The sequence below is a fragment of the Jaculus jaculus genome, chromosome 6, assembly GCF_020740685.1.
Source record: "Jaculus jaculus isolate mJacJac1 chromosome 6, mJacJac1.mat.Y.cur, whole genome shotgun sequence".
In the NCBI taxonomy this organism is placed as follows: Eukaryota; Metazoa; Chordata; class Mammalia; order Rodentia; family Dipodidae; genus Jaculus; species Jaculus jaculus.
In genome coordinates, this window is record NC_059107.1 from 93,548,353 (window position 1) to 93,576,032 (window position 27,680).

Genomic DNA, 27,680 nt, shown 5'->3' on the forward strand with positions numbered 1-27,680 from the left:
AAAGACAAACTAATAGGAAAGTATGAATGGGAATTTCAAGATATTTGGGACATTATGAAAAGATCAAACATAAGAATTCAGGGTATAAGCTGGGCATGGTGGTGCACGCCTTTAATCCCAGCACTTGGGAGGCAGAGGTAGGAGGATCGCTGAGAGTTCGAGCCCACCCTGAGACTACAGAGTGAATTTCAGGTCAGCCTGAGCCAGAGTGAGACCCTACCTTGAAAAACCAAAAAACAAAATAAAATTTAAAAAAAAAAAGAATTCAGGGTATAGTAGAAGGAGAATTTCACTCCTCCAAAGGCATACTAGGCATTCTCAACAAAATCATAGAAGAAAACTTCCCCCAAATTGGGAAAGAGATGCCAATGCAGATACAGGAATCCTTTAGAACACCTAACAGACAAAACCTGGAAAGAACTTCTCACCATATTATAATTAAATTACCAAACATACAAACCAAAGAAAATGTATTGAAGCAGTTAGAGAGAAAAATCTAGCCACATACAAAGGCAAGCCCATCAGGATCACAGCAGATTACTCAACACAAACTTTAAAAGGCTTGGAATGATGTATTACAAGTTCTGAGAGATAACAACTGTCAACCAAGGTTACTTTATCCTGCAAAGCGATCCATTCAAATAGATGGAGAAATAAGAACATTGCACAATAAAAGCAGGCAAAAGGAATATTTGCAGACAAAACAGCTGTATAGAAAATTTGAAAGGATCCTCCATGCTGAAGAGAAAGAAAAGCACACATATAAGGAAACTGTTGGGGTGGGGGGAGGGAACATACCCAAATACTAGTTAACACAAGAGAGCAAAGATAAAACCAGAAGAACAACAAAACAAAGAAAATGGCAAAAATAAATACACACCTTGAAACAATAACTCTTAACATCAATGGCCTCAATGCCCCAACCAAAAGACATAGGTTTTCAGACTGGGTTAAAAAGCAGGATCCTTCAATTTTTGCCTCTAAGAAAGTCACCTTTCTACAAAGGATGGATACTATCTTAGAGTGAGAGGTTGGAAAATGGTGTTTCAAGCAAATGGGCCTAGAAAACAAACAGGGGTTGCTATCCTAATATCTGACAAGGTACATTTCAGTCCAACATTAGTTAAGAAAGATAAGGAAGGTCATTTTATATTGATCCAAGGCACACTCCAACAGGAGGACATTACAATCCTAAACATATATGCACTTAACATGGGCCTCCCAACTTCATCAAACACTATTAGAACTAAGGTCACATATAATACCAAACACAGTTGTTCTGGGAGACAGCAACACCCCACTCTCATAAATTGACAGGTCATCCCAGAAAATAATAAACAGAGAGGCATCTGAATTAAATGAGGTCATAGAACAAATGGACCTAAGAGATATATACAGGACATTTCATCCAAATGCTGCAGAATACACATTCTTTTCAGCAGCACATGGAACGTTCTCTAAAATAGAGCATATATTAGGACACAAAGCAAATCTTAACAAGTACAGGAAAATTGAAATAATTCCTTACATTCTATCTGACCACAATGAAATCAAACTACAAATCAATAGCAAGAAAAGCTATAGAGAATACACAAAATCATGGAAACTAACCAATACACTACTAAATGATGAATGGGTCAATGAAGAAATCAAGAAGGAAATCAAAAAATTCATAGAGTCAAATGATAATGAGAACACAACATACCAAAACCTTTGGGACACAATGAAGGCAGTCCTAAGAGGGAAATTTATAGCTTCTAGTGCCTATATTAAGAAATTAGAAAAGCCACAAGTAAAAAATTTAGTGCTTCACCTTAAAGCCTTGGAAAAATAAGAACAAGGCAAACTGAAAATAGTAGACAGGAAGAAATAATAATGATTAGGGCAGAAATTAATGAAATAGGAACCAAAAAGATAATCCAAAGAATCAATGAAACCAAGAGTTGGTTCTTTGAAAGGATAAACAAGATTGATAAACCCTTAGCAAATCTGGCCAAAAGAAAGAAAGAAGAGACACAAAGTAATAAAATTACAGATTAAAAGGCAGCATCACACAGATACCAGAGAAATTAAAAAATTCATAGGGACATACTATAAGAACATATATTCCACTAAGTTTCAGAATCTGAAAGAAATGGATGATTTCCTTGATTTATATGATCTACCTAAATTAAATCAACATGAGATTAACAACTTAAATAAACCTATAACAAGTATGGAGTTATCAAAATCAGTTATCAAAAATCTCCCAACTAAAAAAGGTCCAGGCCAAGATGGATTCACTGGTGAATTTTACCAGACTTTCATGGAAGAATTAACACCAATGCTTCTTAAACTTTTTCATAAAATAGAAAAAGAAGGAATCCTACTAAACTTCTTCCACGAAGCCAGCATCACCCTGATACCAAAACCAGGCAAAACAAAAAAGAAAGTTACAGACCAATCTCCCTCATGAACATAGATGCAAAAATTCTCAACAAAATATTGGCAAACAGAATACAAGAATATATTAGAAAGATCATTCACCCTGATCAAGTAGGCTTTATCTCAGAGATGCAGGGATGGTTCAACGTATGCAAATCGATAAATGTAATACTTTACATAAATGGACTGAAAGACAAAAATCCCATGATCATCTCATTAGATGCAGACAAAGTATTTGACAAAACCCAACATTCTTTCATGATAAAAGTCCTACAGAGACTGGGAATAGAAGGAACATGTCTCAACATAATAAAGGCCATTTATGACAAGCCTACATCCAACATATTACTAAATGGAGGAAAACTGGAAGCTTTTCCACCAAAATCAGGAACAAGACAAGGGTGTCCACTGTCCCCACTTTTATTTAAGACAGCTTCGCCGGGCATTGTGGCGCATGCCTTTTTTTTTCTAAATTTTTTATTTATTTATTTGAGAGTGACAGACACAGAGAGAGACAGATAGAGGGAGAGAGAGAGAATGGGCGCGCCAGGGCTTCCAGCCTTTGCAAACGAACTCCAGACGTGTGCGTCCCCTTGTGCATCTGGCTAACGTGGGACCTGGGGAACCGAGCCTCGAACCGGGGTCCTTAGGCTTCACAGGCAAGCGCTTAACCGCTAAGCCATCTCTCCAGCCCCCCACTTTTATTTAATATAATACTGGAAGTCTTAGCCTTAGCAATAAGGCAAGAAACACAAAAAGGGATACAAATTGCAAAGGAAGAGGTCAAGTTATTATTTGCAGATTACATGATTCTATACATAAAGGACTGTAAAGATTCTACCAGGAAACTGTTAGAGCTGAAAACACCTATAGCCATGTAGCAGGAAAGAAAATAAACACACAGAAATCAGTAGCCTTCCTATATGCTAACAACAAACACACAGAGGATGAAATCAGAGAATCACGCCCATTCACAATTGCATCAAAAAAATAAATAAATAAAAGTACCTTGGAATAAACCTAACCAAGGAAGTGAAAGATCTCTACAATGCAAACTTTAAAACACTCAAGCGAAAACTTGCAGAAGAAACTAGGAGATGGAAAAACATCCCTTGTTCTTGGATCGGAAGCATCAATATTGTGAAAATGGCAATCTTACCAAAAGCAATCTACACATTTAATGCAATCCCCATCAAAATTCCAACAGCATTCTTCACGGAAATAGAAAAAAAAATCCAAAAATTAATTTGGAAGCACAAATAAATCTTAAATATCTAAAACAATTTTGAGCAACAAAAATAAGGCTGGTGGTATCACCATACCTGATTTTAACCTATACTACAGAGCCATAGTAACAAAAACAGTGTGGTACTGGCACAAAAGCAGACATGTAGATCTATGGAACAGAACAGAGGACCCAGATGTAAGTTCAGGTGGCTATAGCCACCTGATCTTTGACAAAAGTGCCAAAAATACTCATTGGGAGAAAAGACAGCCTCTTCAGCAAATGGTGCTGGGAAAACTGGATATGTATATGTAGAAGGATGAAAATAGATCCTTAACTTTCTCATGCACAAGAATTAATCCAAATCAATCAAAGACCTTAATATCAGATCTGAAACTCTGAAAGTGCTAGAGGAAAAAGCAGGAGAAACCCTTCAACATATTGGTCTTGGAAAAGACTTTCTGAATACAACCCTACTTGCTCAGGCAATAAAACCACGGATTAACCTCTGGGGCCTCATGAAATTACAAAGCTTTTGTATGGCAAAGGATACTGTGAACAGAACAAAGAGGCAACCTACAGAATGGGAAAAAATTTTTGCCAGCTATACATCTGATAGAGGATTAATATCTAGGATATAAAAAGAACTCAAAAAATTAAATAATAAGAAACCAAACAACCCAATTTAAAAAAAAAAAAGGCTATGGAACAAAATAGAGAGTTCTCAAAAGAAGAAATACAGATGGCATATAAATATCTAAAAAAATGTTTTACATCTGTAGTCATCAGGGAAATGCAGATTAGAACTACATTGAGATTCCATCTCACTCCTGTCAGATTGGCTACCATCATGAAAACAAATGACCATAAATGTTGGCAAGGATGTGGAAAAAGAGGAACCCTTCTACACTGTTGGTGGGAATGCAATCTGGTCCAGCCATTGTGGAAATCAGTGTGGAGGTTCCTGAGACAGCTAAAATTAGATTTACCATATGACCCAGCTATAGCACTCCTAGGCATATATCCTAAGGACTCATCTCACTACCTTAGAGATACTTGCTCAACCATGTTTATTGCTGCTCAATTCACAATAACTAGGAAATGGCCAGCCTAGATGTCCCTCAACTGATAAGTGGATAATGAAGATAGGGCATATTTACACAATGGAGTTCCACACAATGGTAAAGAAAAATGAAGTTATGAAATTTGCAGGGAAATGGATGGATCTGGAAAGGATTATATTAAATGAGGCCAGGCCCAGAAAGCCAAACATCACATGTTCTCTCTCATATGTGGATCCTAGCTACACATGATTGGACTTCAGAGTAAGTAGGAAGAAAACTCAGTAGCAGAGGCCAGTAAGCTAGAAAGAAGATATAAAGGGAATAGAAAGGAAGGGGGGCACTTAATAGGATTGTATTGTATATATGTAAGTAGAAGAACAGACTAATGGGGGTTCAAAGGCCTAAGTGAGGTCAGGGGAAGAGATTGAGTAAAGGAAAGTTAGAGGGAGGGCTAAGCAAAATCCAAGAAGGTATAAAAAATTCATATGGAGCCAGGCATGGTGGCATATGCCTTTAATCCCAGCACTCAGGAGGCAGAGGTAGGAGGATGGCTGAGAGTTCGAGGCCACCCTGAGAATACAGGGTGAATTCCAGGTCAGCCTGAGCTACAGTGAGACCCTACCTTGGGAAAAATAAATCATATGGAAACCTACTTTTTTGGACAATGGAACACTCAGAAGCCATAGATTGTTAGTAGAAAATTTTCAGTGCCAGGGATGGGATACCTTCTAGTGAATTGTTGGCCAGGGAGGCCCCTGATGCCCTGAAAACATTACAGGCTATTGCCAAGGCCCTTGGTTTCCCACTAGGAATAGATGGTAAGTCCCTATTGTTGAAGACTCCACATACTTGGGCTACAAGGCCACTGAAAAATCCTGCTGGATCTGAGCTGATAACCTCCTCCATGCAGACCAGCTGACAGATAGGTGGAAGAAGCCTTTCTGTATGCAGTTCAATGGGAGAGAGAGAAATCACCAGTGAAGATACTCAACAGTGGACACTGCAAGCCTTATATTTGGCCAGCCAGGCCAAATGAGCCAATGGGTGCAATAGTGGCACGTCTGTCATGGTGGAAACCAACTGCCCTCTAATTGGACTGGAGGCTCACTCCATGGGAGGGAATACATCCCTGATGCCCTAGGGGTGTAACATCTGCTGCTGCCTGGCTAAATGTATATACTATGCTTATCAAACTGCCCAGTAAGCCATGTCTCTTAATGTTCATACCCTTATATTAATGCTATTCTCACTTTTGGTAGAGAATCTTCACTTTTTAAGTGGCAGTGACCTTGGGATGACTCAGAAGGCATCGGGGTGTTGAGAAGAAGTGACAGAGGAGTGTTCAGCCCTGCAATATCTATCACACCTTCCAAGGCTCAGGGTCTAATGTGGAAGAGGTGGCGGAAATAATGTAAGAGCCAAAGGAAGGGTAGGACTCCTTACAACGTGCTCCTCCAGACACAAATTGGCCTGCATATCCATGACCTCACAGTGTCTGACACCACCTACACAAGACCATCATAAGAGGAGGAAAAGATTATGACATCAAAATAAAAGAGAGATTGCTTGAGAGGGGGAGGGGATATGATAGAGTGGAGATTCAAAGGGGAAAGTGGGGGGGCAGGGAGTTATCATGGGATATTATTTACATTCATGGGTGTTGTCAATAAAATATAAATTAATAAAAATATTAAAAATATATTTATTTATTTGCATGTAGAGAGAGATAGAAGAGCGACATTCAGAGAGAATGGGCATACCAGGGCCTCTAGTCTCCACAAATGAACTCCAGATGCAAGCCCCACCTTGTGCATCTGGCTTTACGTGGGTACTGGGGAATTGAACCCTGGGGCCATTAGGCTTTGCAGGCAAGTGCCTTAACTGCTGAGCCATCTCTCCAGTTCCTTTATTATGTTTTCAAGGTTTTTTGTTTTTCAGGTAGGGTGTCACTCTAGTCCATGCTGACCTAGAATTTACTCTCTCTCTCTCTCTATATATATATATGTGTGTGTGTGTGTGTGTGTGTGTGTGTGTGTATAATTCATTTATTTGAGAGAGAGAGGGTGTGGTAGTTTAGGTGTTCTGAATGCTAGGTTCACAGCTGATGAATATTTGGGAATTAATGCCTTCTGGAGGGAGTGTATTGTTGGGGGCGGGCTTATGGGTGTTATAGCCAGTTTCCCCATGCTAGTGTTTGGCACACTCTCCTATTGCTATTGTCTATCTTATGATGGCCAGGGGATGATGTCCACCCTCTGCTCATGCCATCATTTTCCCCTGCCATTGTGGAGCTTCCCCTCAAACCTGTAAGCTAAAATAAATCTCTTTTTCCTGGAAGCTTCTCTTGGTTGGGTGATTTCTACCAGCAATGTGAACCAGACTGCAACAGAGAGACAGAGAGAGAATGGGCACTCCAGAGCCTCCAGCCACTGCAAATGAATCCAGATGCATGTGCCCCTTTGTGCATCTGGCTCATGTAGGTCCTGGAGAACCAAACCTGGATCCTTAGACTTTGTAGGCAAATGCCTTAACTGCTAAGCCATCTCTCCAGCCCCTTTTCAAGATTAAAAAATATATATATTTATTTGAGAGAGAGGGAGAGAATGGGTATGACAGGGTCTCTAGCCACTGCAAACAAACTCCAGATGCATGTGCCACCATGTGCATCTGGCTTTTGTGGGTTCTGGGGAATTGAACCTGGGTCCTTAGGCTTTGCGGGCAAGTGCCTTAACCAGTCAGCCATCTCTCCAGCCCTTTTATTATTTTTTTTAAAGTTTTTTTAAATACATTTTTTTTAAATTTTTTATTTATTTATTTGAGAGCGACAGACACAGAGAGAAAGACAGATAGAGGGAGAGAGAGAGAATGGGCGCGCCAGGGCTTACAGCCTCTGCAAACAAACTCCAGACACGTGCGCCCCCTTGTGCATCTGGCTAACGTGGGACCTGGGGAACCGAGCCTCGAACCGGGGTCCTTAGGCTTCACAGGCAAGCGCTTAACCGCTAAGCCATCTCTCCAGCCCTTTTAAATACATTTTTATTTATTTATTTGAGAGTGACAGAGAGAGAGAGAGAGAATGGGCGCGCCAGGGCCTTCAGCCACTGCAAAGGAACTCCAGATGCGTGTGCCTCCTTATGCATCTGGCTAACGTGGGTCCTGGGGAATCGAGCCTCGAACCGGGGTCCTTAGGCTTCACAGACAAGTGCTTAACCACCAAGGCATCTCTCCAGCCCACCTTTTATGTTTAATTTTGGGGTTTCTTTCTTTCTTTTTTTTTTTTTTTTAAATTTTTATTAACATTTTTCATGATTATAAAATATATCCCATGGTAATTCCCTCCCTCCCCACCCCCACACTTTCCCGTTTGAAATTCCATTCTCCATCATATTACCTCCCCATTACAATCATTGTAATTACATATATACAATATCAACCTATTAAGTATCCTCCTCCCTTCCTTTCTCCACCCTGTATGTCTCCTTTTCAACTTACTGGCCTCTGCTACTAAGTATTTTCATTCTCTTTTTTGAGGTAGGGTCTCACTCTATCCCAGGCTGACCTGGAACTCACTATGTAGTCTCAGAGTGGCCTCAAGCTCATGGTGATCCTCCTCCTTCTGCCTATCAAGTGCTGGGATTAAGGTGTGCACCACCACGCCCGGCTCCCTTTATTATTTTCATATGGTCTTGTAAAGCCTCAGTTGTATTGTATCAAGGTACTTCTGCCAGTGGGCATAGAGTAGGAGCAGGGGAAATGTTGGCCAATACCATCTGGCCACTCCCTCAGGGGAGTGTTTCCTATTATCAATTAGCTGGAAATTGCAGGGAAATGTGTTTTACATCTATTCTGATCTACAGCCTCTGCTCAAAGAACACCAGGAGACAGACAGCCGGTGGTGGGGAACTGGGCTTCCAGCACGCAGAAGGTATGGCTTCTCTTCCTTACTGGCTTAGGGTTGCCATTGAACCTTGCACACAGAGCGAAGCAGCTACGTTTGGATATGGTGCATTGCGTGTGCGGGTGCAAACAGTGGGGTGCACGCACACAGGGAGGTTCTACCAAGCCTTCTGTCATTTACCTCTCCTCACAAGTACTTTCATGCAGCCTGTGTTGACAATGGAGATGATCTCCCACAGTTTAACCTGGCACCCAGCACACAGGATGTGTTGGCAAATATCCCACCGACTTTAGAATGCAGAGCAATGTTTTCCTACCAACTATAAATTGGAGCTATTGTTTTTGTTTTGTTTTTTTCTTTTTCCTAGTCCAGGCTGACCTAGAAGTCACTATGTAGTCTCAGGGTGGCCTTGAACTCACTGCGATCCTCCCATCTCTGCCTCCCCAGTGCTGAGATTAAAGTTGTGCACCACCCCACCCTGCTCTTTTTTTAAAAAATTATTTTTGTTTTATTTTTATTTATTTGAGAGTGACAGAGAGAGAGAATGGGTGTGCCAGGGCCTCCAGCCACTGCAAATGAACTCCAGACACGTGCGCCCCTTGTGCATCTGGCTAACGTGGGACCTGGGGAACCGAGCCTCGAACTGGGGTCCTTAGGCTTCACAGGCAAGCGCTTAACTGCTAAGCCATCTCTCCAGCCCCTCTTTTTTTTTCTTTTCTTAACCTACTTTGGCAATATAAAAGTAACCCTATGTTCCTACCGTCAAGTCCCAACGTTCCCAATGACCTCAAGTACTACGGGTGAAAAAGAGACTAGATGAGAGTTATGATCTATGCCCATTTTCCACGAATTGATGGAATGTGATTACCAGTTTCTCTTTCCACATATATTTTCTTTTATACTCCTCCCTTCGTGCCCCCCCCCCCCCCAATGTAGGATTCTGTAGTGAAAAGTGGAAACGAAGGACAACCGTATATTCTGATTGAGCAGACAGGCAAAGGGGAGGGAAGAACGCACAATCCCCAGCACAATGAGGGGAAGAGACTGTTGATCTGTACTGATCTCCTGTTGTCATAGAAACATGTCTTCAGATCACCAGTGGTCAGCCGAGGAGGACGAGGGCCAATTATCCCGACTGATCAGGAAATCTAGAGACTCCCCATTTGTCCCCGTAGGTAAGTGCTTTGACAGGATATGTAGAACTGCAATGTCATAACATTACCTGACTTAGCAGCTTTGAGGGTTGAAATGTTTCAGAAAAGTGGGTTTTTCTCAGATAAGTGAAGCACATTCCCTCCAAACATGCATATGCATTGAGTTCCGGGGTACTCATTGGAGTGTGGTGAAGGCCATTAATGCATTTTGGCGATCTTTTTACTCAGCTTTATACGTTCCATTAGAGCTCAATCTGCAATCATTAGTTCACAGCAAAATCAAATGGAATTAACTGCATGGACGTTTCTGTTATGACTGAGAATAAGCAAGTCCTGAAAGTCTGTTAAGAACTACTCAAGGGTCAGGCATGGTGGCGTACACGTTTAACCCCAGCACTCGGGCAGCTAAGGGAGGAGGTCTGGGGGATAGCAGGTTTGCCTGAGCTAGAGGAAGACCCTACCTTGAACACCTCCCCCCCCCAAAAAAAAAAGAACTGGGGCTGGAGAGATGGTTCAGCAGCTAAGCTTGCAAAAGCTAATGACCTGCGTTCAATACCCCAGTACCCACGTAAAAGCCAGATGCACTAAGTGGCACATGTGTCTGGAGTTCTTTGCAGTGGCTAGAAGCCCTGGTGCCCTCTCTCCCTTTCTCTCTCTTCTCCCCACCCCCTGCCCAGGCATGGTGTCACATGCCTTTAATTCCAGCACTTGGGAGGCTGAGGTAGGAGGATCACTGTGAGCTTGAGGCAAGACTTAGAATACATAGGGAATTCAAGGTCATCCTGGGCTACAATGAGATCCTACCTCAATACAAAAAAAAAAAAAAGCCTGGAGTCCTCCCCTCTCAAAAAAAGGATCATCATGAATTTGAGACTACATAGTGAATTCCAGGTCAGTCTGAGCTAGAGTGAGACCCTACCTCAAAAAAAATTTTTTTTTAGGTCTGGAGAGATGGCTTAGCGGTTAAGGTGCTTGTTTGTTAAGCTTACTACCCTGGGCTCGATTTCCCAGGACCCATGTAAAGCCAGATGCACAAAATGGCACATATATCTAGAATTTGTTTGCAGCGGTTAGAGGCCCTGGCACACATCTCTCTCTCTGCTTACAAATGAATAAATTAAAATATTTATTATTATTTATTTACAGGGCCTCTAGCCGCTGCAAACAAACTCTAGTTGCACACGCCACTTTGCATCTGGCTTTATGTGGATCCTAGGAAATTGAATCCAGATCATTAGACTTTGCAGGCAAGTCTCTGAGTCATCTATCTCTCCAGCCCTAAAAATATATATGAGGTAGGGTCTCACTCTAGCTCAGGCTGATCTGGAATTCACTATGTAGTCTCAGGGTAGCCTTGAATTCATGGTGATCCTCCTACCTCTGCTTACCAAGTGCTAGGACTAAAGGCGTGCAACACCACACCCGGCTAAAAATATTGTTTGTTTTTTTCTTTTGGTTTTTTGAGGTAGGGTCTCATTCTAGCCCAGGCTGACCTGGAATTCACTATATAGTCTCAAGGTGGCCTCGAACTCATGGTAATCCTCCTAACTCTGGCTCCTGAGTGCTGGGAGTAAAGGCGTGCGCCACTACGCCTGGCTTTAAAAATATTGTTTTTAAAAAGAACTATTCAGGGGGCTGGAGAGATGGCTTAGCGCTTAAAGCATTTGCCTACAAAGCCAAAGGACCTAGGTTTGATTCCCCAGGCCCCACATATGCCAGATGTACAAGGAGGCACAAGTATCTGGAGTTTGTTTGCAGTGGATCTAGGCCCTGGCGTGCCCATTTTCTATCTGCCTCTCTCTCTCAACTAACTAACCAACTAAATAATAACATAAAAACTGAACTATTCAAGTGCTGCCTCTTTGTCCTACAAATCACTTTAGCCTTTAAGGCCTTGTGTCTGCTATGGAAAGAGTTTTGGCCAGGCGTGGTGACACACACCTATAATCCCAGCACTTGAGAGGCAGAGGTAGGAGGATCGCCATGAGATCGAGGACACCCTGAGACTACATAGTGAATTCCAGGTCAGCCTGGGCTAGAGTGAGACCCTACCTCAAAAAAATGAGAAAAAAAAAAAAACCTCAATATTATTTGAACAGATCCCTATGATAAGCAGATTAATTACTGTGTCTGTTGTAAATTAAATTAGTTTCCCAGATATAATAAGTGTGATTAAAGTAGAAAGATGAAAGTGCTCCTAAATTAAATTATCTACAGACCACAGAGACACTGGATGACAACCAGGAAAGGTACTGACTTTAATCTCTTAGAAAAAAAAACTAAGTAAACATAGAACCTTGGATATTATTTCATTTTATGTGGTTTTGTTTTGTTTTTTTCAAGGTAAGGTCTCACTCTGGCCCAAGCTGACCTGGAATTCACTCTGTAATCTCAAAGTGGCCTTGAACTCATGGTGATCCTCCTACCTCTGCCTGCTGAGTGTTGGGATTAAAGGCCTGCGCCACCATGCCTGGCTTTTTTTTTTTTTTTTAAAGATAGTGTCTTCCTTTAGCCTAGGCTGACCTGGAATTCACTATTATAGTCTCAGGTTGGCCACAAACTCATATCAATCCACCTACCTCTACCTCCCAAGTGCTGGGATTGAAGGTATACACCACCAAGCCAGGCTCTGAACCTTGGATTTTTATCAAGGGGAAAAAGTTAAGTTTATTCAAGAAAATAAAGAATGGAAACTGGGATTGGTGGCACATGCCTTTAGTCCCAGCACTTGGGAGGCAGAGGTAGGTGGATCACTATGAGTTCACGGCCAGCCTGAGACTACACAGTGAATTCCAAGTCAGCCTGGGCTAGAAAGAGACCCTACCTTGAAAAAAAAAAAACAATAGCTGGAAAGATGGCTTAGCGATTAAGGTGCTGCCTGCAAAGCCAAAGAACCAAAGAACCCAGGTTCAATTCCCCAGCACCCATGTAAGCCAGATTTACAAGGTGGCACATGCATCTAGAGTTTGTTTTGCAGTGGCTGAAGGCCCAGGCATGCCTATTCTCTTTCTCTCTCTCTTCACCTCTTTCTCTCTCAAATAAATAATAAAACTAACTAAAAATATTTTTTAAAAGAATGATAAAATTTTGACTAACATTGAATGGTATGATTTAGGTATTATTATTTGAGCAATATATATCCTGCTACAGGAAGGGCTAGCTTGTGCAGATGATTCACAAAATAAGTGTATTGATTATCTTGAACACTTCCATTATTTTATTTTATTTTTGGCTTTTTTTTAATTTAATTTTAATTTTTTATTTATTTATTTTTTTAAACATTTTTTAATTTTTTATTTATTTATTTGAGAGCGACAGGCACAGAGAGAAAGACAGATAGAGGGAGAGAGAGAGAATGGGCGTGCCAGGGCTTCCAGCCTCTGCAAACGAACTCCAGATGCGTGCGCCCCCTTGTGCATCTGGCTAACGTGGGACCTGGGGAACCGAGCCTCAAACTGGGGTCCTTAAGCTTCACAGGCAAGCGCTTAACCGCTAAGCCATCTCTCCAGCCCTAAATTTAATTTTTATTAACATTTTCCATGATTATAAAAAATATCCCATGGTAATACCCTCCCTCCTCCCCCACCTTCCCCTTTGAAATTCCATTCTCCATCATATTACCTCCCCATCTCAATCATTGTACTTACATATATACAATACCAACATATTAAGTACCCTCCTCCCTTACCTTCTCTTCCCTTTATATCTCCTTTTTAATTTACTGGACTCTCCTACTAAGTATTTTCCTTCTCACGCAGAAGCCCAATCATCTGTAGCTAGGATCCACATATGAGGGAGAACATGTGGCACTCGGCTTTCTGGGCTATTTTTGGCTTTTTGATGTAGGGTCTTGCTCTAGCCCAGGCTGACCTGGAATTCACTATGTAGTCTCAGGGGGGATTTGAACTCACAGCCATCCTTCTACCTCTGCCTCCCAAGTGCTGGGATTAAAGGCATGTGCCACCATGCCTGGCTAGTGTGTTGTTTATAAGTATACAGTTTTTCTTCTGTTCAAGCCATTTTTTTCCCCTCAGACAAAGAAAGACACAGAACATTTTTTTGTGACATTTTCTCTACTTTCTTTTGCTTGTTTCCTTGAAGTATGTCCTTCAAAGTAGAATTCCCAAGTTAGGAAGCATGGTCAGTGTAATATCATTTATTATATGTTCTTAGGATTCTTCTCAGAAAGATGTGGCCAGATTTACAGAGTGTTCTTTCACCATTAAACCTGCTTCTCCATGTGTTATCACTATCATTTTATTGTGTGTTAGGAGCAATAGTTAGAAGTAAAAATGGGGACAGTTAGGCACAATAGTTAGAAGTAAAAATGAGGCATTCACTCAACAGTGACAAGATCACCATGGCAACCAGGGGCCAAGACCAAAGACCCTCTGCAAGCTGATATGCAAATGAGCTAACCCTAAGGTGTCTATCAGCAGCCAGGATGACTAAGGAAAAAATGGGTATCAGAATTCCAGCAATGGGCTGGAGAGATGGCTTAGCGGTTAAGCGCTTGCCTGTGAAGCCTAAGGACCCCAGTTTGAGGCTCGATTCCCCAGGACCCATGTTAGCCAGATGCACAAGGGGCACACATGTCTGGAGTTCGTTTACAGTGGCTGGAGGCCCTGGGTGCCCATTCTCCCTCTCAAATAAATAAATAAATAAACAAACAAACAAAATTAAAAAAAAAGTTAGAAGAATTCCAGCAAGCTGGCCGGGCGTGGTGGCCCATGCCTTTCATCCCAGCACTTGGGAGGCAGAGGTAGGAGGATCGCCATGAGTTCGAGGCCACCCTGAGACTCCATAGTGAATTCCAGGTCAGCCTGGGCTAGACTGAGACCCTACCTGGAAAAACAAAAAACAACAAAAATTACATTCAGTCTATGTGATATATAAACTTTAGTGTTTAGACCTGTGTGCCCATCCACAAGACATGCCATTTTGCAGATCTCCGGATCTTCAGAGATCTTCAGATCTCTGAAAACACCTCCATAGTACTTCTGATCTCAAACATCTCAGGTAAGAGGGTCGCAGCTGCACCTTCTCCACTTAATGTCTTCCAGGTACTCATCTTCAGACAGCCTTTCAGATAGCTTTTTCTTTAAAAATGTACTTGTTTATTTTTATTTATTTATTTGAGAGTGACAGACAGAGGCAGAGAGAGAGGGAGAGGGAGAGAGAGAGAGAATGGGTGCGCCAGGGCCTCCAGCTACTGCAAAGGAATCCCAGACACATGCGCCCCCTTGTGCATCTGGCTAACGTGGGACCTGGGGAACCGAGCCTCGAACCGGGGTCCTTAGGCTTCACAGGCAAGCGCTTAACCGCTAAGCCATCTCATCTCCCCAGCCTTTTCTTTTTTTCTTTCTTTCTTTTTTTTTTTTTTTTTTTGAGGCAGGGTCACACTCTAGCTCAGGCTACCTGATCCTCCTCATCATCTTTGTGGATTAAAGTCATGTGCCTGGCTCTCTGTTAACTTTTTGTTGTTGTTGTTGTTGTTGGTTTTGTTTTTCAAGGTAGGGTATCACTCCAGTCCAGGCTGACCTGGAATTCACTATGTAGTCTCAGGGTGGCCTCGAACTCACGGTGATCCTCCTACCTCTGCCTCCCAAGTACTGGTATTAAAGGCGTGCACCACCACACCTGGCCTAACTTTTTAAAAAATATACCTTTATTTATTTGCAAGCAGAAAGAGAGACAGAAGAGAGACAGAGAATGGGCATTCCAAGGCCTCCAGCCACTGCAAATAAACTCCAGACACGTGTGCTACTTTGTGCATCTGGCTTTATGTGGGCACTGGACAATGGAACCCGGGTTGTTAGGCTTTTCAGGCAAGCACCTTAACCACTGAACCATCTCTTCAGCTCATCAGTTAACTCTTTTTTGTTTTGTTTTGTTTTTTGAGATAGGGATTCACTCTAGCCCAGGCTGACCCGGAATTCACTATGGCCTCGAACTCATGGCGATCCTCCTACCTCTGCCTTCAGAGTGTTAGGGTTAAAGGCTTCCGCCACCGCGCCCAGCTCATCAGTTAACTCTTTAATGGGAATTCTTGCCTAACATGTGGTTTGAATTCACAGGTGTGGCAGGTTTTGTGGCTGTGCTATCCTATGGTCTTTACAAGTTAAAGAACAGAAGACATCAGAAAGTGTCCATTCACCTTATCCACATGCGAGTTGCTGCCCAAGGGTTTGTGGTAGGAGCCGTGACTCTAGGTAACTGCTTAGTCTATTTCTCATATTCAGCTATACTATATATATATTTTTCAAGGTAGGGTCTAATTCACTAGTCTCAGAGTGGCCTTGAACTCACAGTGATCCTCCTACCTTTGCCTCTCGAGTGCTGGGATTAAAGGTCCGTGTCACCACACCGGGCATTTCTTTTTTTGAATTTCCACTTCTTTATTAAAAGTCAATAATAAAAATCACCCTTATAAAATGAATGCATTTAAAAACACAAAAGATGTATTTCAAAGACAAAAAATAGGCAATCATCAAATTTATATACTTCACCAAAGCCAACAGGATGAAAGACAATATGAAAATGTTAATCTTCAAATACATCCTTAAGAAAAAACTTTCCTAAACAGTAAGATCATTGAAGAACATGTATTTTTAGAAATCTGGACACCTGCTCCAAACAAACAAAAAGGCACAGGTAGAAAGAATATATATATATACACACACAGTCACACATATATGTATATATATATGCACACACCCACACGTGTTTTCCAAGAATTCAAAATTAAACTTCTAAAACGATTACAAACAACTTGGGCTAGGGGTGTAGCTCAGTGGTAGAAGCACTTGTCTAGTGTGTCATGAGGCCCTGGGTTTGATCTCTAGCACCATGGGGAAAATAATCACATGAACATTTGACAGAAGTACAAAACAGATTTCTTTCTTTCTTTTTTTTTTGGATAGAAAGGAGATAGGACATTTCCTAGTAATAATCCTATTAAGAAAAAAATATAGATCCTGCCACTTTACTCCAGTCATGGGCACAAGACACATACTTTCCATAAAATTGCCTTTTGTATATTAAAATATTTTCAATTATTTTGGGACAATTTTATGTTTAGACTATTTCCGACAGCCAATTCAAATATATCGTCTTACTGGAGCTTAGTAAAGAAACAACAGTCCTTTCATAATGAAGGTGTTTCCTTAAGCAAATCTGAGCCACTATCGTAGCAATGATGCAGTGGTAGTATGTAAGACTCTCACTTTTCTCTTTAAAACTATATAATCCATGTCACACTGAGTAATAAATGTTATACCATATCCTTTATTAACTGTTTTCAGGCCTTTCTAGGGAAAAAAATGATAATAACATTCACTGCTTATGTAACAAAAGTAAAAAAGCCGGGCGTGGTGGTGCACCCCTTTAATCCCAGCACTTGGGAGGCAGAGGTAGGAGGATCGCCATGAGTTCAAGGCCACCCTGAAACCACATAGTGAATTCCAGGTCAGCCTGAGCTAGAGTAAGACCCTACCTTGAAAAAAAAAAAATTCTAAGAGTAAAAAACAAAAATTGTTATAACTTTACCAAAGAAAAAGAAAAATCTTATTTGGGACACAAATATTACACTATGATTCTGAACCACTTTTTCAACACAAAAGACCTACATACTTTTTTTTTTTCCCCCCAAGGAAGGGTCTCACTCACCTGGAATTCACTATGGAGTCTCAGGGTGGCCTCAAACTCATGGCGATCCTCCTACCTCTGCCTCCTGAGTGCTGGGATTAAAGGCGTGCGCCACCACGCCCAGCTAATTTTGGTAACTTTTTGTTTGAAAAGATCCAAAGTAGGCAAGCTGGGCCCTACCTTGTCAAAGATAAATATTTAGATGCACTTTAGCAAATGCGACTATAGTTTATCAACTGACCACAGCACAGTGGCCCCAATTCCTTAGAGCTATCTAGGAAGTAGTGGGCACATGTACCCATTCATCCATTCACTGCATCAGCAGCCAAAGTCAAGTAGAGCAGATTTCTTTTTAACTCTAATATTTTATACAGTGAATTACAGGAAAGAAATCCTAAATACGCTGCCTTTTAAAATTCTAGAGAGGGGCTGGAGAGCTGGCTTAGTGGTTAAGCGCTTGCCTGTGAAGCTTAAGGATCCAAGTTTGAGGCTCTATTCCCCAGGACCCACATAAGCCAGTTGCACAAGGTGGAACATTCATCTGGGGCTCATTTGCAGTGGCTGGAGGCCCTGGTGCGCCCATACTCTCTCTCTCTCTCTCTCTCTCTCTCTGTCTGCCACTCTCAGATAAATAAATAAAAATAAACAAAACTTTAAAAAAATCTAGAGAGCCAAGATAACCTCATTATGTTTACATACTGAAAATGTAAAGGGTCCACTCACATCAGGAGTTGTATTAAGTATGTCCTTTCTACTTTAATATTCACTTGCTGGGCTAAATTCTCCATGAGAGAAGCAGGAATATCCCCTGCATCGTTCAGCAATAGATTCAAAAGCAAAAGTTGCAGGGCTGTAACATTTAATGAAATTCCTGCTTTTTAAAGCTAAATCATTCCATATCTTGTATTATTATTACTATTACACTCATACATTGCCCGGAATATATCTGTGTCAACAGAAGGTAAATAGGCTTCCAAAGCATTTGATCTCCTGACCAGAGAATTAAATTCTCATAAAGGAAATGCAAACAACTGCAGTTCAAATATAATGCTTAATACTTATTTCAGCCTTATAGGAGATGAAATCAAACCTTCGCCGCCATGAACCTGTGAGGAATCCGAAGGGTATATTTATAGTATGAAGTATATAGTATGATTCTTGTTGCATTCCACTTTAAAATCACTCAGTGAAAACAGAACTCCCCCAAGATTTAAAGAAAAATAGATTTTAGAGAAGAGATTTTTATTTATTTTTTAAATATTTTTGTTCATTATTTATTTATTTATTTGAGAGCGACAGACACAGGGAGAAAGACAGATAGAGGGGGAGAGAGAGAATGGGTGCACCAGGGACCCCAGCCACTGCAAACGAACTCCAGACGCGTGCACCCTCTTGTGCATCTGGCTAACGTGGGACCTGGGGAGCCTCCAACCGGGGTCCTTAGGCTTCACAGGCAAGCGCTTAACTGCTAAGCCATCTCTCCAGCCCGGAAAAGAGATTCTTTTAAAGCCCTGAATATGTCATTTTTGTTATCTGACAGAGACACGAGTTATACTTTTTCCTCTATAATTCACTCTGATGAAATAATTCTCTTTTGCTTATCTCCTAATAAATGCTACAGTTTTCAAGACTAAAAGAATTATCAGCAGGCATTGTTTTCTTCTTGGTTTAAGTTATTTGTCTCTAAAGTAGGTCAAGTAAGCTTTTAAAGATCCGAGGAGGGGAAGCTTCATGATTTTTTCTCAGTAGATTCTGTGGTGGCCCGTCTGGCTTTGTGGCCTCACTGGGGTCTTTTCTTTCTCTTCTTTGCTATCTTCTTCATTTTCTCATCCTCCTTACTGTCTAGAGGCTGAGGAATCAGCTGATTACCCACAAATATGTAAGTGTTAATTCTCTGCTTAAGTCTCTTTCTTTTTCTCTTGGGTGGAGCCCTCTGAGAATCCCCTTGGCCTGCATCTCATCATTTATGAAATTTCTAAGTGTGTGTCGAGTGTAAATATGAACCAGGTCCTGTAGATTTCTGACAGCATGGGTGGGGGGAGACCCACAGAATCTGGTTTGCCATTATCATTCTTACTGGGTTATACCGGTGGAGCAAATGAAGCAGCAAGTATATATATATATATATTTATTTTATTTTATTTTATTTTATTTTTTGGTGGTGCATGCCTTTAATCCCAGCACTTGGGAGGTAGGAGGATAGCCATGAGTTCAAGGCCACCCTGAGACTAACTACACAGTGAATTCCAGGTCAGCCTGAGGTAGAGTGAAACCCTACCTGGAAAAACCAAGAAACAAACAAACAAACAAACAAACAAACAAACAAACAAACAAACAACAACAACAACAAAAAAAAAACCAGACCAGATGAAGGAGGAGCGTGGTCACATGAGGGAAAGTGGGAGGTGCGGTTTCAGGTGCGGCTGGATCCGGGTCCGGGTCTCGGGTGACCTTCACGAACTCCCGGAACTGAGCCCTGCCTCCTCCCTGTCTCAGCTCTGGCTCCGCTTCTCTCTCAGCAGCCGTGATGGAGAGAGCACGGGGAGCAAGCCCAGGCCCAGCAAGTATATTTTTACTTTCCCAAGTGTTTTGTCCAGTTGGCATAATCTGTGTTAACTGATCCTCTATAGCATAACCAATATGCCTCCAACCTTGAGTAAGATTTTCACGTAGTTCTCATGATCTTTCTGGACTCCAGCTCCAAAGTAAATCCGATCATACTGATGACTGTCAGATGCTATCTGGAGGCCAACCACACATGCAGATTCGCAGAACTCAAATTTATCAAAGCTATCACGGTTTTTGATGAAGCGCTCCAGTTTTTCCTTGGCATATTCCACATCGGAATGAAGCTCAATCCCATGAGTGATTCCAAAAGGACCTAAAATTAAGCCCACCATTGTTGTTGAATATCCACTTCTGCTTCTCAGGTTAAGGAAAGGTAATCCTTGGGCTGGAGACATGGCTTAGCGGTTAAGGTGTTTGCCTGAAAAGCCAAAGGATCCCAGTTCGACTCTCCATGACCCACATAAGCTAGATGCACAAGGGGCACATGCATCTGGAATTTATTAGTGGTGGCTGGAGGCCCTGCTGTGCCCATTCTCTCTCTCTTTCTCTCTCTCCCTCCCTCCCTTTTTCTCTCTCTCAAATAAATAAATAAAATATATTAGAAAAGATAACCCGGGTTGAAGTATCAGTGGTTCCATAACTTCAGAATAAATGCAAGGTGCTGACTAGTGTAAGCGTCTACACTTCCAGGCTAAGTCTTTTTTTTTTTTTTTAACAACTTCCATGATTATAAAAAATACCCCATGGTAATACCCTCCCTCCCCCCCACTTTCCCCTTTGAAACTCCACTCTCCATCATATCCCCTCCCCATCTCATTCTCTTTTTTTATTCTGATGTCATGATCTTTTCTCCTCTTATGATGGTCTTGTGTAGTGTCAGACACTGTGAGGTCATGGATATCCAGGCCATTTTGTGTCTTGGCGTAGCATGTTGTAAAGAGTCCTACCCTTCCTTTGGCTCCTACATTCTTTCTGCCACCTCTTCTGCATTAGACCCTGAGCCTTGGAAGGTGTGATCGAGATGTTACTAAGTACTCCAGTCACTTCTTTCTAGCACTATGATACCTTCTGAGTCATCCCAAGGTCACTTTCATCTGAAGAGAGAAGATTCTCTACCCAAAGTGAGAGTAGCATTAATATAAGGGTATGAACATTAAGAGAAGTGCTTACTGGACAGTTTGATAAGCATAGTATACATATTTAGCTAGACAACAGCAGACGTTATACCCCTAGGGCTCATGACTACCCCTGTTTTAAATTTTCAGTATCAGGGATGTATTCCCTCCCATGGAACAGGCCTCCAGTCCAATTGGAGGGCAGTTGGTTTCCACCATGACAGACGTGCCACTATTGCACCCATTGGCTCATTTGGCCTGGCTGGCCAAATATAAGGCTTGCAATGTCCACTGTTGAGTATCTTCACTGGTGATTTCTCTTTCTCCCATTGAACTGCATGCAGAATGGCTTCTTCCAGCTTTCTGTCAGCTGGTCACTTGGAGGAGGCCAGGCTAAGTCTTTGTAAGCATTGTCCCTGTAGCCTTCCAAATAGTACTCTCCACAATCAAACACTCTGAAGGCTTGCTCTACCCTTTCAGGGTGGATATACTGAGCTTCTCTAAGGATATCAATTAAGTCATCATTATCTTTCCCAGCACTCACAGCACCTCCCATGATAGTACCCAAATCAAATCATAAATTTTTAAATGTAATGAAATTAGTAGAAATGGCTTCCAATAACATAGTATGGTTTGCTTTCTTTTTCTTTTCTGTTTTTTTTTTTTGTTTGTTTTGGGGGGGAGGGTTTCGAGGTAGGGTCTCACTGTAGCCCAGGCTGACCTGGAATTCACTATGGAGTCTCAGGGTAGCCTCAAACTCATGGCAATCCTCCTATCTCTGTCTCCTGAGTACTGGGATTAAAGACGTGCTCCACCACGCCCGGCTAAGATTTGTTTTCTTTTTAACATTGCACATGATTTCCAAAAATAAATCAAGCCTGTGATGGGTCCCCAATGCTGCAGTGTGTGAGCCCCCCGCTAGGCCTGGACAAGCTCCACTACCTCTGGCCACCGCAGCCAGCCTGGGAAAAGGCAGGGCCCCGACCCTGGGTCCCCCAACCAGACTGGCCTCCAGCAGGGCATGCAACCTGTTTCTTTTTTTTTGGGGGGGGGGTAGGGTCTCACTTTATCCCAGGCTGACATGGAAACTCATTATCAATCCTCCTACCCCTGCCTCTCTAGTGCTGAGATTAAAGGTGTGACCATCATGCCAGGCTTCAGCTGTATTTTTATGTCCGAGTATTTGGATTTATTTTCATCATTCACAGTAGAAGATGAATACTAGATTAAGACAATATAATGTAGGGCTTGAGAGATGGCTTAGCAGTTAAGGCACTTGCCTGAGAAGCCTAAAGACCCAGGTTCGATTCCCCAATACCCACATAAGCCAGATTCACAAAGTGATGCATGTATCTGGAGTTCATTTGCAGTGGCTAGAGGCCCTGGTGTGCCCATTCTCTCTTTCTTTGTATCTACCTCTGTCTCTCTCTCAAATAAATAAATAGATAAAATATTTTAAAAATGAAATGTTTAAAAAAAAAGATGATGGGCTGGAGAGATGGCTTAGTGGTTAAGCGCTTGCCTGTGAAACCTAAGGACCCCGGTTCGAGGCTCGGTTCCCCAGGTCCCACGTTAGCCAGATGCACAAGGGGGCGCATGCATCTGGAGCTCGTTTGCAGAGGCTGGAAGCCCTGGCGTGCCTATTCTCTCTCTCTCCCTCTATCTGTCTTTCTCTCTGTGTCTGTCACTCTCAAGTAAATAAATAAAAAAAAAAAAAGATGATATAATGTGGGCTAAGAAGACTGATCTTCACCTGGTTGAAGTTGCTTAATTTCTTAAGATTTTCAGCTAACAAAACATGACAAGAGCCAGCATGGTGGCTTATACCTTTAATTCCAACACTTGGGAGGCAGAGGTAGGAGGATCCCCATGAGTTCAAGGCCACCCTGAGACTACATAGTGAATTCCAGGTCAGCCAGGGCTAGAGCAAGACCTTACCTCAAAAAAAAAACAAAACTAAACTAAACAACAACAACAAAATATCCCACTACCAGCAAAAATGCTTAGCTATTAAAGTAGATGTAAAAGGGAGTCAATTTTAGGAAATTAAATTAATTACATAATTGAGTAAATCTCCATTCATGACAGTAAGTCACAAAGGTCTTCTGTTGAACTTTTTATTGATAATTTTCATACATGTACATAATGTATATTTTAAATTTTATTTTATTTATTTACTATTTGAGAATGTGAGAAAGAGGCAGAAAGAGAATAGGTGTGCCAGGGCCTCTAGCCACTGCAAATGAACTCTAGATGCGTGTACCACCATGTGCATCTGGCTTTATGTGGATACTGGGAACTGAACTTGGGTTGTTAGGTTCTGCAGATAAGTGCCCCTTAACCACTGAGCATCTCTCCAGCCCCTATTTATTTAATTTCTTAATTCTTAGTTTGATTTTTCTTTCTTTCCGTTGTTTTTGTTTTGTTTTGTTTTGTTTTTGGCCTTTAGAAGTGGGATCTTGCTCTAGTCCTGCCTGATCTGGAGTTCACTTTGTAGTCTAAGGTGGCCTTGAACTCATGATGATCCTCCTACCTCTGCCTCCCACGTGCTGGGATTAAAGGTTGTGCTATCACACCTGGCTAGTTTTCATTTATTTATCTTGGTTTTTCAAGGTAGGGTTTCACTCTAGCCCAGGTTGACCTGGAATTCACTATGTAATCTCAGGGTGGCCTTGAACTCACAGCAATCCTCCTATCTCAGTCTCCCCAGTGCTAGGATTAAAGGCATGTATCACCACGATGGGCTTAGTTTGGTTTTTGAGGGTCTCAACATGTAGTCTTGGCTGGCCTTGTGCTGACCCTCCTGTGGGCTCCACCCAAGTTCTAGGGTTGCAGGTATGGGTACTTATGAGGCTCTTGTATAAGTATCTGGAGTTTATCCAAGAAGAGGGCAGGGCAAGTACTTCACAAGAAAAGATGGACTTTTTCAAGAGGTGTTCAAGATAAGGTTTCATTATGAAACCCTTTCTGGCCTGAAACTCACTAAGTAGAACTCAGTCTGCTGGAGTGCTGGAATTACAGAAATATACTACCACACTTAGCCTTTTTGTTTGTTTTCAAGGTAGGGCTTCCCTCTTTCCCAGGCTGACCTAGAATTCACTCTGTAGTTTCAGGGTGGCCTCAAACTCATGGCAGTCCTCCTACCTCTGCCTCCCAAGTGCTACAATTAAAGGCATGCGCCACCACTACGCCCGGCCTGTTTTTTTGTTTTGTTTTGTTTGAGGTAGGGTCTCACTCTAGCCTAGGTTGGCCTAGAATTCACTCTGTATTCCCAAGCTGGCCTCAAATTCACACCAATGCTCCCACCTTTGCCTCAGAGGTAGGAGGATTGCTGTGAGTTCAAGGCCACTCTGAGACTACCTAGCGAATTCCAGGTCAGCCTGGGCTAGAGCAGCACCCTACATGGAAAAACCAAAAAATAAAAATAAAAATAAATGTACAGTTGGGCATGGTGGTGCATGGGCATATCAGGGTGGTAAGTTAAGACATGATAGGGCTGGAGAGATGGCTTAGCGGTGAAGGCACTCATCTATGAAGACTAAGGACCCAGGTTTGATTTCCCAGGACCCACATAAGCCAGATGCACAAGATGGCACATGCATCTGGAGTGTGCAGTGGCTGGAGACTCTGATGTACCCATTCTCTCTCTATCTTTCTCTTTCTCAAATAAATACATTTTAAAAAAGAAGACATGATAATGTGTCAAATTCTCCAAGGCCAAAGATAACCTTGAATTCTTGATTCTCCTGCTCCCAACTGCTAGGATTAGGCATGTGCCAGAATATTTTAAGATTTGGGGCCAGAGAAATGGCTCAGCAGTCAATGTGCTTGCCTGCAAAGTCAAAGGATCTAGCTTCAATTCCCCAGGACCCATCTAAACCAGAAGCACAAGGTGGCACATGCATTAGAATTCACTTGCAATGGCTAAAGGCTATGTGCACCCATCCTCTCTCTCTGCCTCTCTCCAATAAATAAATAAATTTTTAATTCTTTATTTTTTTTAGAGAGTAGGAGCGTGCATATGCAAGAGAGAGAATTAGTGTGCCTCACTAATTAGTGGGCCTCAGTCACTGTACTCCAACTCTACCTAGTGTGCATGTGCAACCTTGTGGTTGCATCACGTTTGTGCATCTGGCTTCTGTGGGATCTGGAGAGAGATCAAACTTGGGTCCTTAGGATTCATAGGCAAGCACCTTAACTGCTAATCCATCTCTCCAACCATTTTTAAAAATTAATTTTTTTTTGTTTTTTTGAGGTAGGGTCTCGCTCTAGTCCAGGCTAACCTGGAACTCATTATGTAGTCTCAGGGTGGCCTCGAACTCATGTCACTCCATCTACCTGTGCCTCTCAAGTACTGGGATTAAAGGCGTGTGCCACCATGCCCAGTTTATCATGGTTTATTGGCTATAATTATGGAAGTTGTCAATAATACATTTTTACAAGTTCTAACTTGAAGATGGTATAGTAACAGCATCAGTTATAGTTGACTCTGATTTTAAGTAACTTTCTTTTTTTAAATTTTTTTTTTTGTTCATTTTTTATTTATTTATTTGAGAGCGACAGACATAGAGAGAAAGACAGATAGAGGGAGAGAGAGAGAGAATGGGCGCGCCAGGGCTTCCAGCCACTGCAAACGAACTCCAGACGCGTGCGCCCCCTTGTGCATCTGGCTAACGTGGGACCTGGGGAACCGAGCCTCGAACCGGGGTCCTTAGGCTTCACAGGCAAGCGCTTAACCGCTAAGCCATCTCTCCAGCCCTGATTTTAAGTAACTTTCTTGCGATGTTTCTGTAGCTATTTGTATGACCCAAGTCAAAACTTGATAAGAGGTTTTTGCTTATTTATTGTGAAATTATGTGCTAACTTCAGAAAAATGCAAGTGGGACAAAGTCAGTTTCCCATGGATATTTTGTTCATGTCTACCTTTCTGACTTTAGGTGTTCTCTATTCCATGTATAAGGATTACATTAGGCCTCGATTCTTCAACATGTCCAGAAAATGAAGCTTTATGCTGGAAGCAAGGAAGACCAGATCCTCCTGAAAGCTTGTGATAGCAATGAATGAATTTTCATCATTTATCAAATTATGTATCATGCAGAATTAAAACCTTTGTGTCTTGAGTCTGAAATGGTGTTATGAAGTTGATTTCTGGGGCTGGAGAGATGGCTCAGAGGTTAAGGGATTTGTTTGCAAAGCCTAACAACTTGGATTTGCTTCCCCAGTACCCACGGAAAGCCAGACGCATGAAGTAGTACATGAATCTGGGGTTCATTTGCAGCAGCTGGAGGCCCTGGTATGCCCATTCTCTCACTGTCTCTCTCTGCAAAGAAATAAAAATATTTTTAACAAGAAGTTAATTTTTAAATTCACAGCCAGTCAATTGAGAAATATCCTTGTTGATGTCTTTTTCTGATTTACCACTGAGTAATACTCATAACACTGAAAAATATTTCTGCCAGGCATTGTGGTGCACACCTTTAATCCCAGCATTTGGGAGGCAGCAGTAAGAGGATCACCATGAGTTCAAGGCCACCCTGAGATGACATAGGGAATTCCAAGTCAGCCTGGGCTACAGTGAGATGGTACCTTGAAAAGAAAAGTGTGTGGGGGGTGGGTCTGGGCGTGGTGGCACATGCCTTTAATCCCAGCACTCGGGAGGCAGAAGTAGGAGAACTGCTGTGAGTTCGAGGCCACTTTGAGACCCCACCTCAAAAAAAAAACAAAAATCAGAAAAAAGAGAAAATAAATAGTTTTTTTAGGTGGACTTGGTGGCAGCCTGTAATCTGAGTACTTGGGGCAGAGACAGGAAGGTCATGAGTCCAGGTTAATCTGAGGTACACAGCAAGATCTGTCCTCAAACATAAAAATAATAAAAATTGAAGCCAGGTGTGGTGGTGCACGCCTTTAATCCTAACACTGGGTGGCACAGGTAGGAGGATAGCCAGGAGTTCGAGACCAGCCTGAGACTATATAGTGAATTCCAGGTCAGCCTGGGCTAGAGAGAGACCCTACATCAAAAAATCCTAACCAAAAATCGGTAGCAGAGGCCAGTAAGCTAGAAAAACACTATAAGGGGATGGTATTGTGTATATGTAAGTTGAAGAACATATTACTGGGAGTGGAATGGCCTAAGTGAGGCCAGGGGAAGAGATTGAGTAAGAGAAGGGTGGGGGAGGGGCAACCAAAATTCAACATATTATGAATAAGACATATGAAAACCTACTTTTTTGGATAATGGCACATCCAGAAGCTATAGATTGCTACTAGAAAATTTTCAGTGCCAGGGATGGGGTACATTCCAGTGAGTTGTTGGCCAGGGACGTCCCTGTTGCCTCTAAAACATTACAGGCTATTGCCAAGGCCCTTGGTTTCCCATGAGTAAGACCCTATTGCTGAAGACTTCACATGCCTGGGTGGCAAATTAACTGAGAAATCAAGCTTGTGCTGAGGTGAAAACCTTCTCCCTGTAGACCAGCCAACTGAAAGCTGGAAAAAGCTGCATTGCATGCAGTCCTATGGGAGACAGAAGTCATCAGTGGTGAAAACAGTGGACACTGGAAGCCTCAAGTTTGGCCAGACAGGCCA

General features: G+C 42.0%; 1 protein-coding gene and 1 pseudogene across 1 annotated transcript; one reads left to right on the forward strand and one right to left on the reverse strand.

Annotated features, from left to right (window-relative positions):
* The first annotated feature begins 9,692 nt into the window (after positions 1 to 9,692).
* Positions 9,693 to 26,097, forward strand: Higd1c (HIG1 hypoxia inducible domain family member 1C). The gene is made up of 3 exons (XM_045153685.1): positions 9,693 to 9,786; positions 15,843 to 15,977; positions 26,033 to 26,097. Exons 1-3 carry the CDS (start codon positions 9,693 to 9,695, stop codon positions 26,095 to 26,097), a joined length of 294 nt encoding a protein of 97 aa, XP_045009620.1.
* On the reverse strand, positions 19,086 to 21,651 carry LOC123461724 (annotated as a pseudogene).
* Positions 26,098 to 27,680: the final 1,583 nt, after the last annotated feature.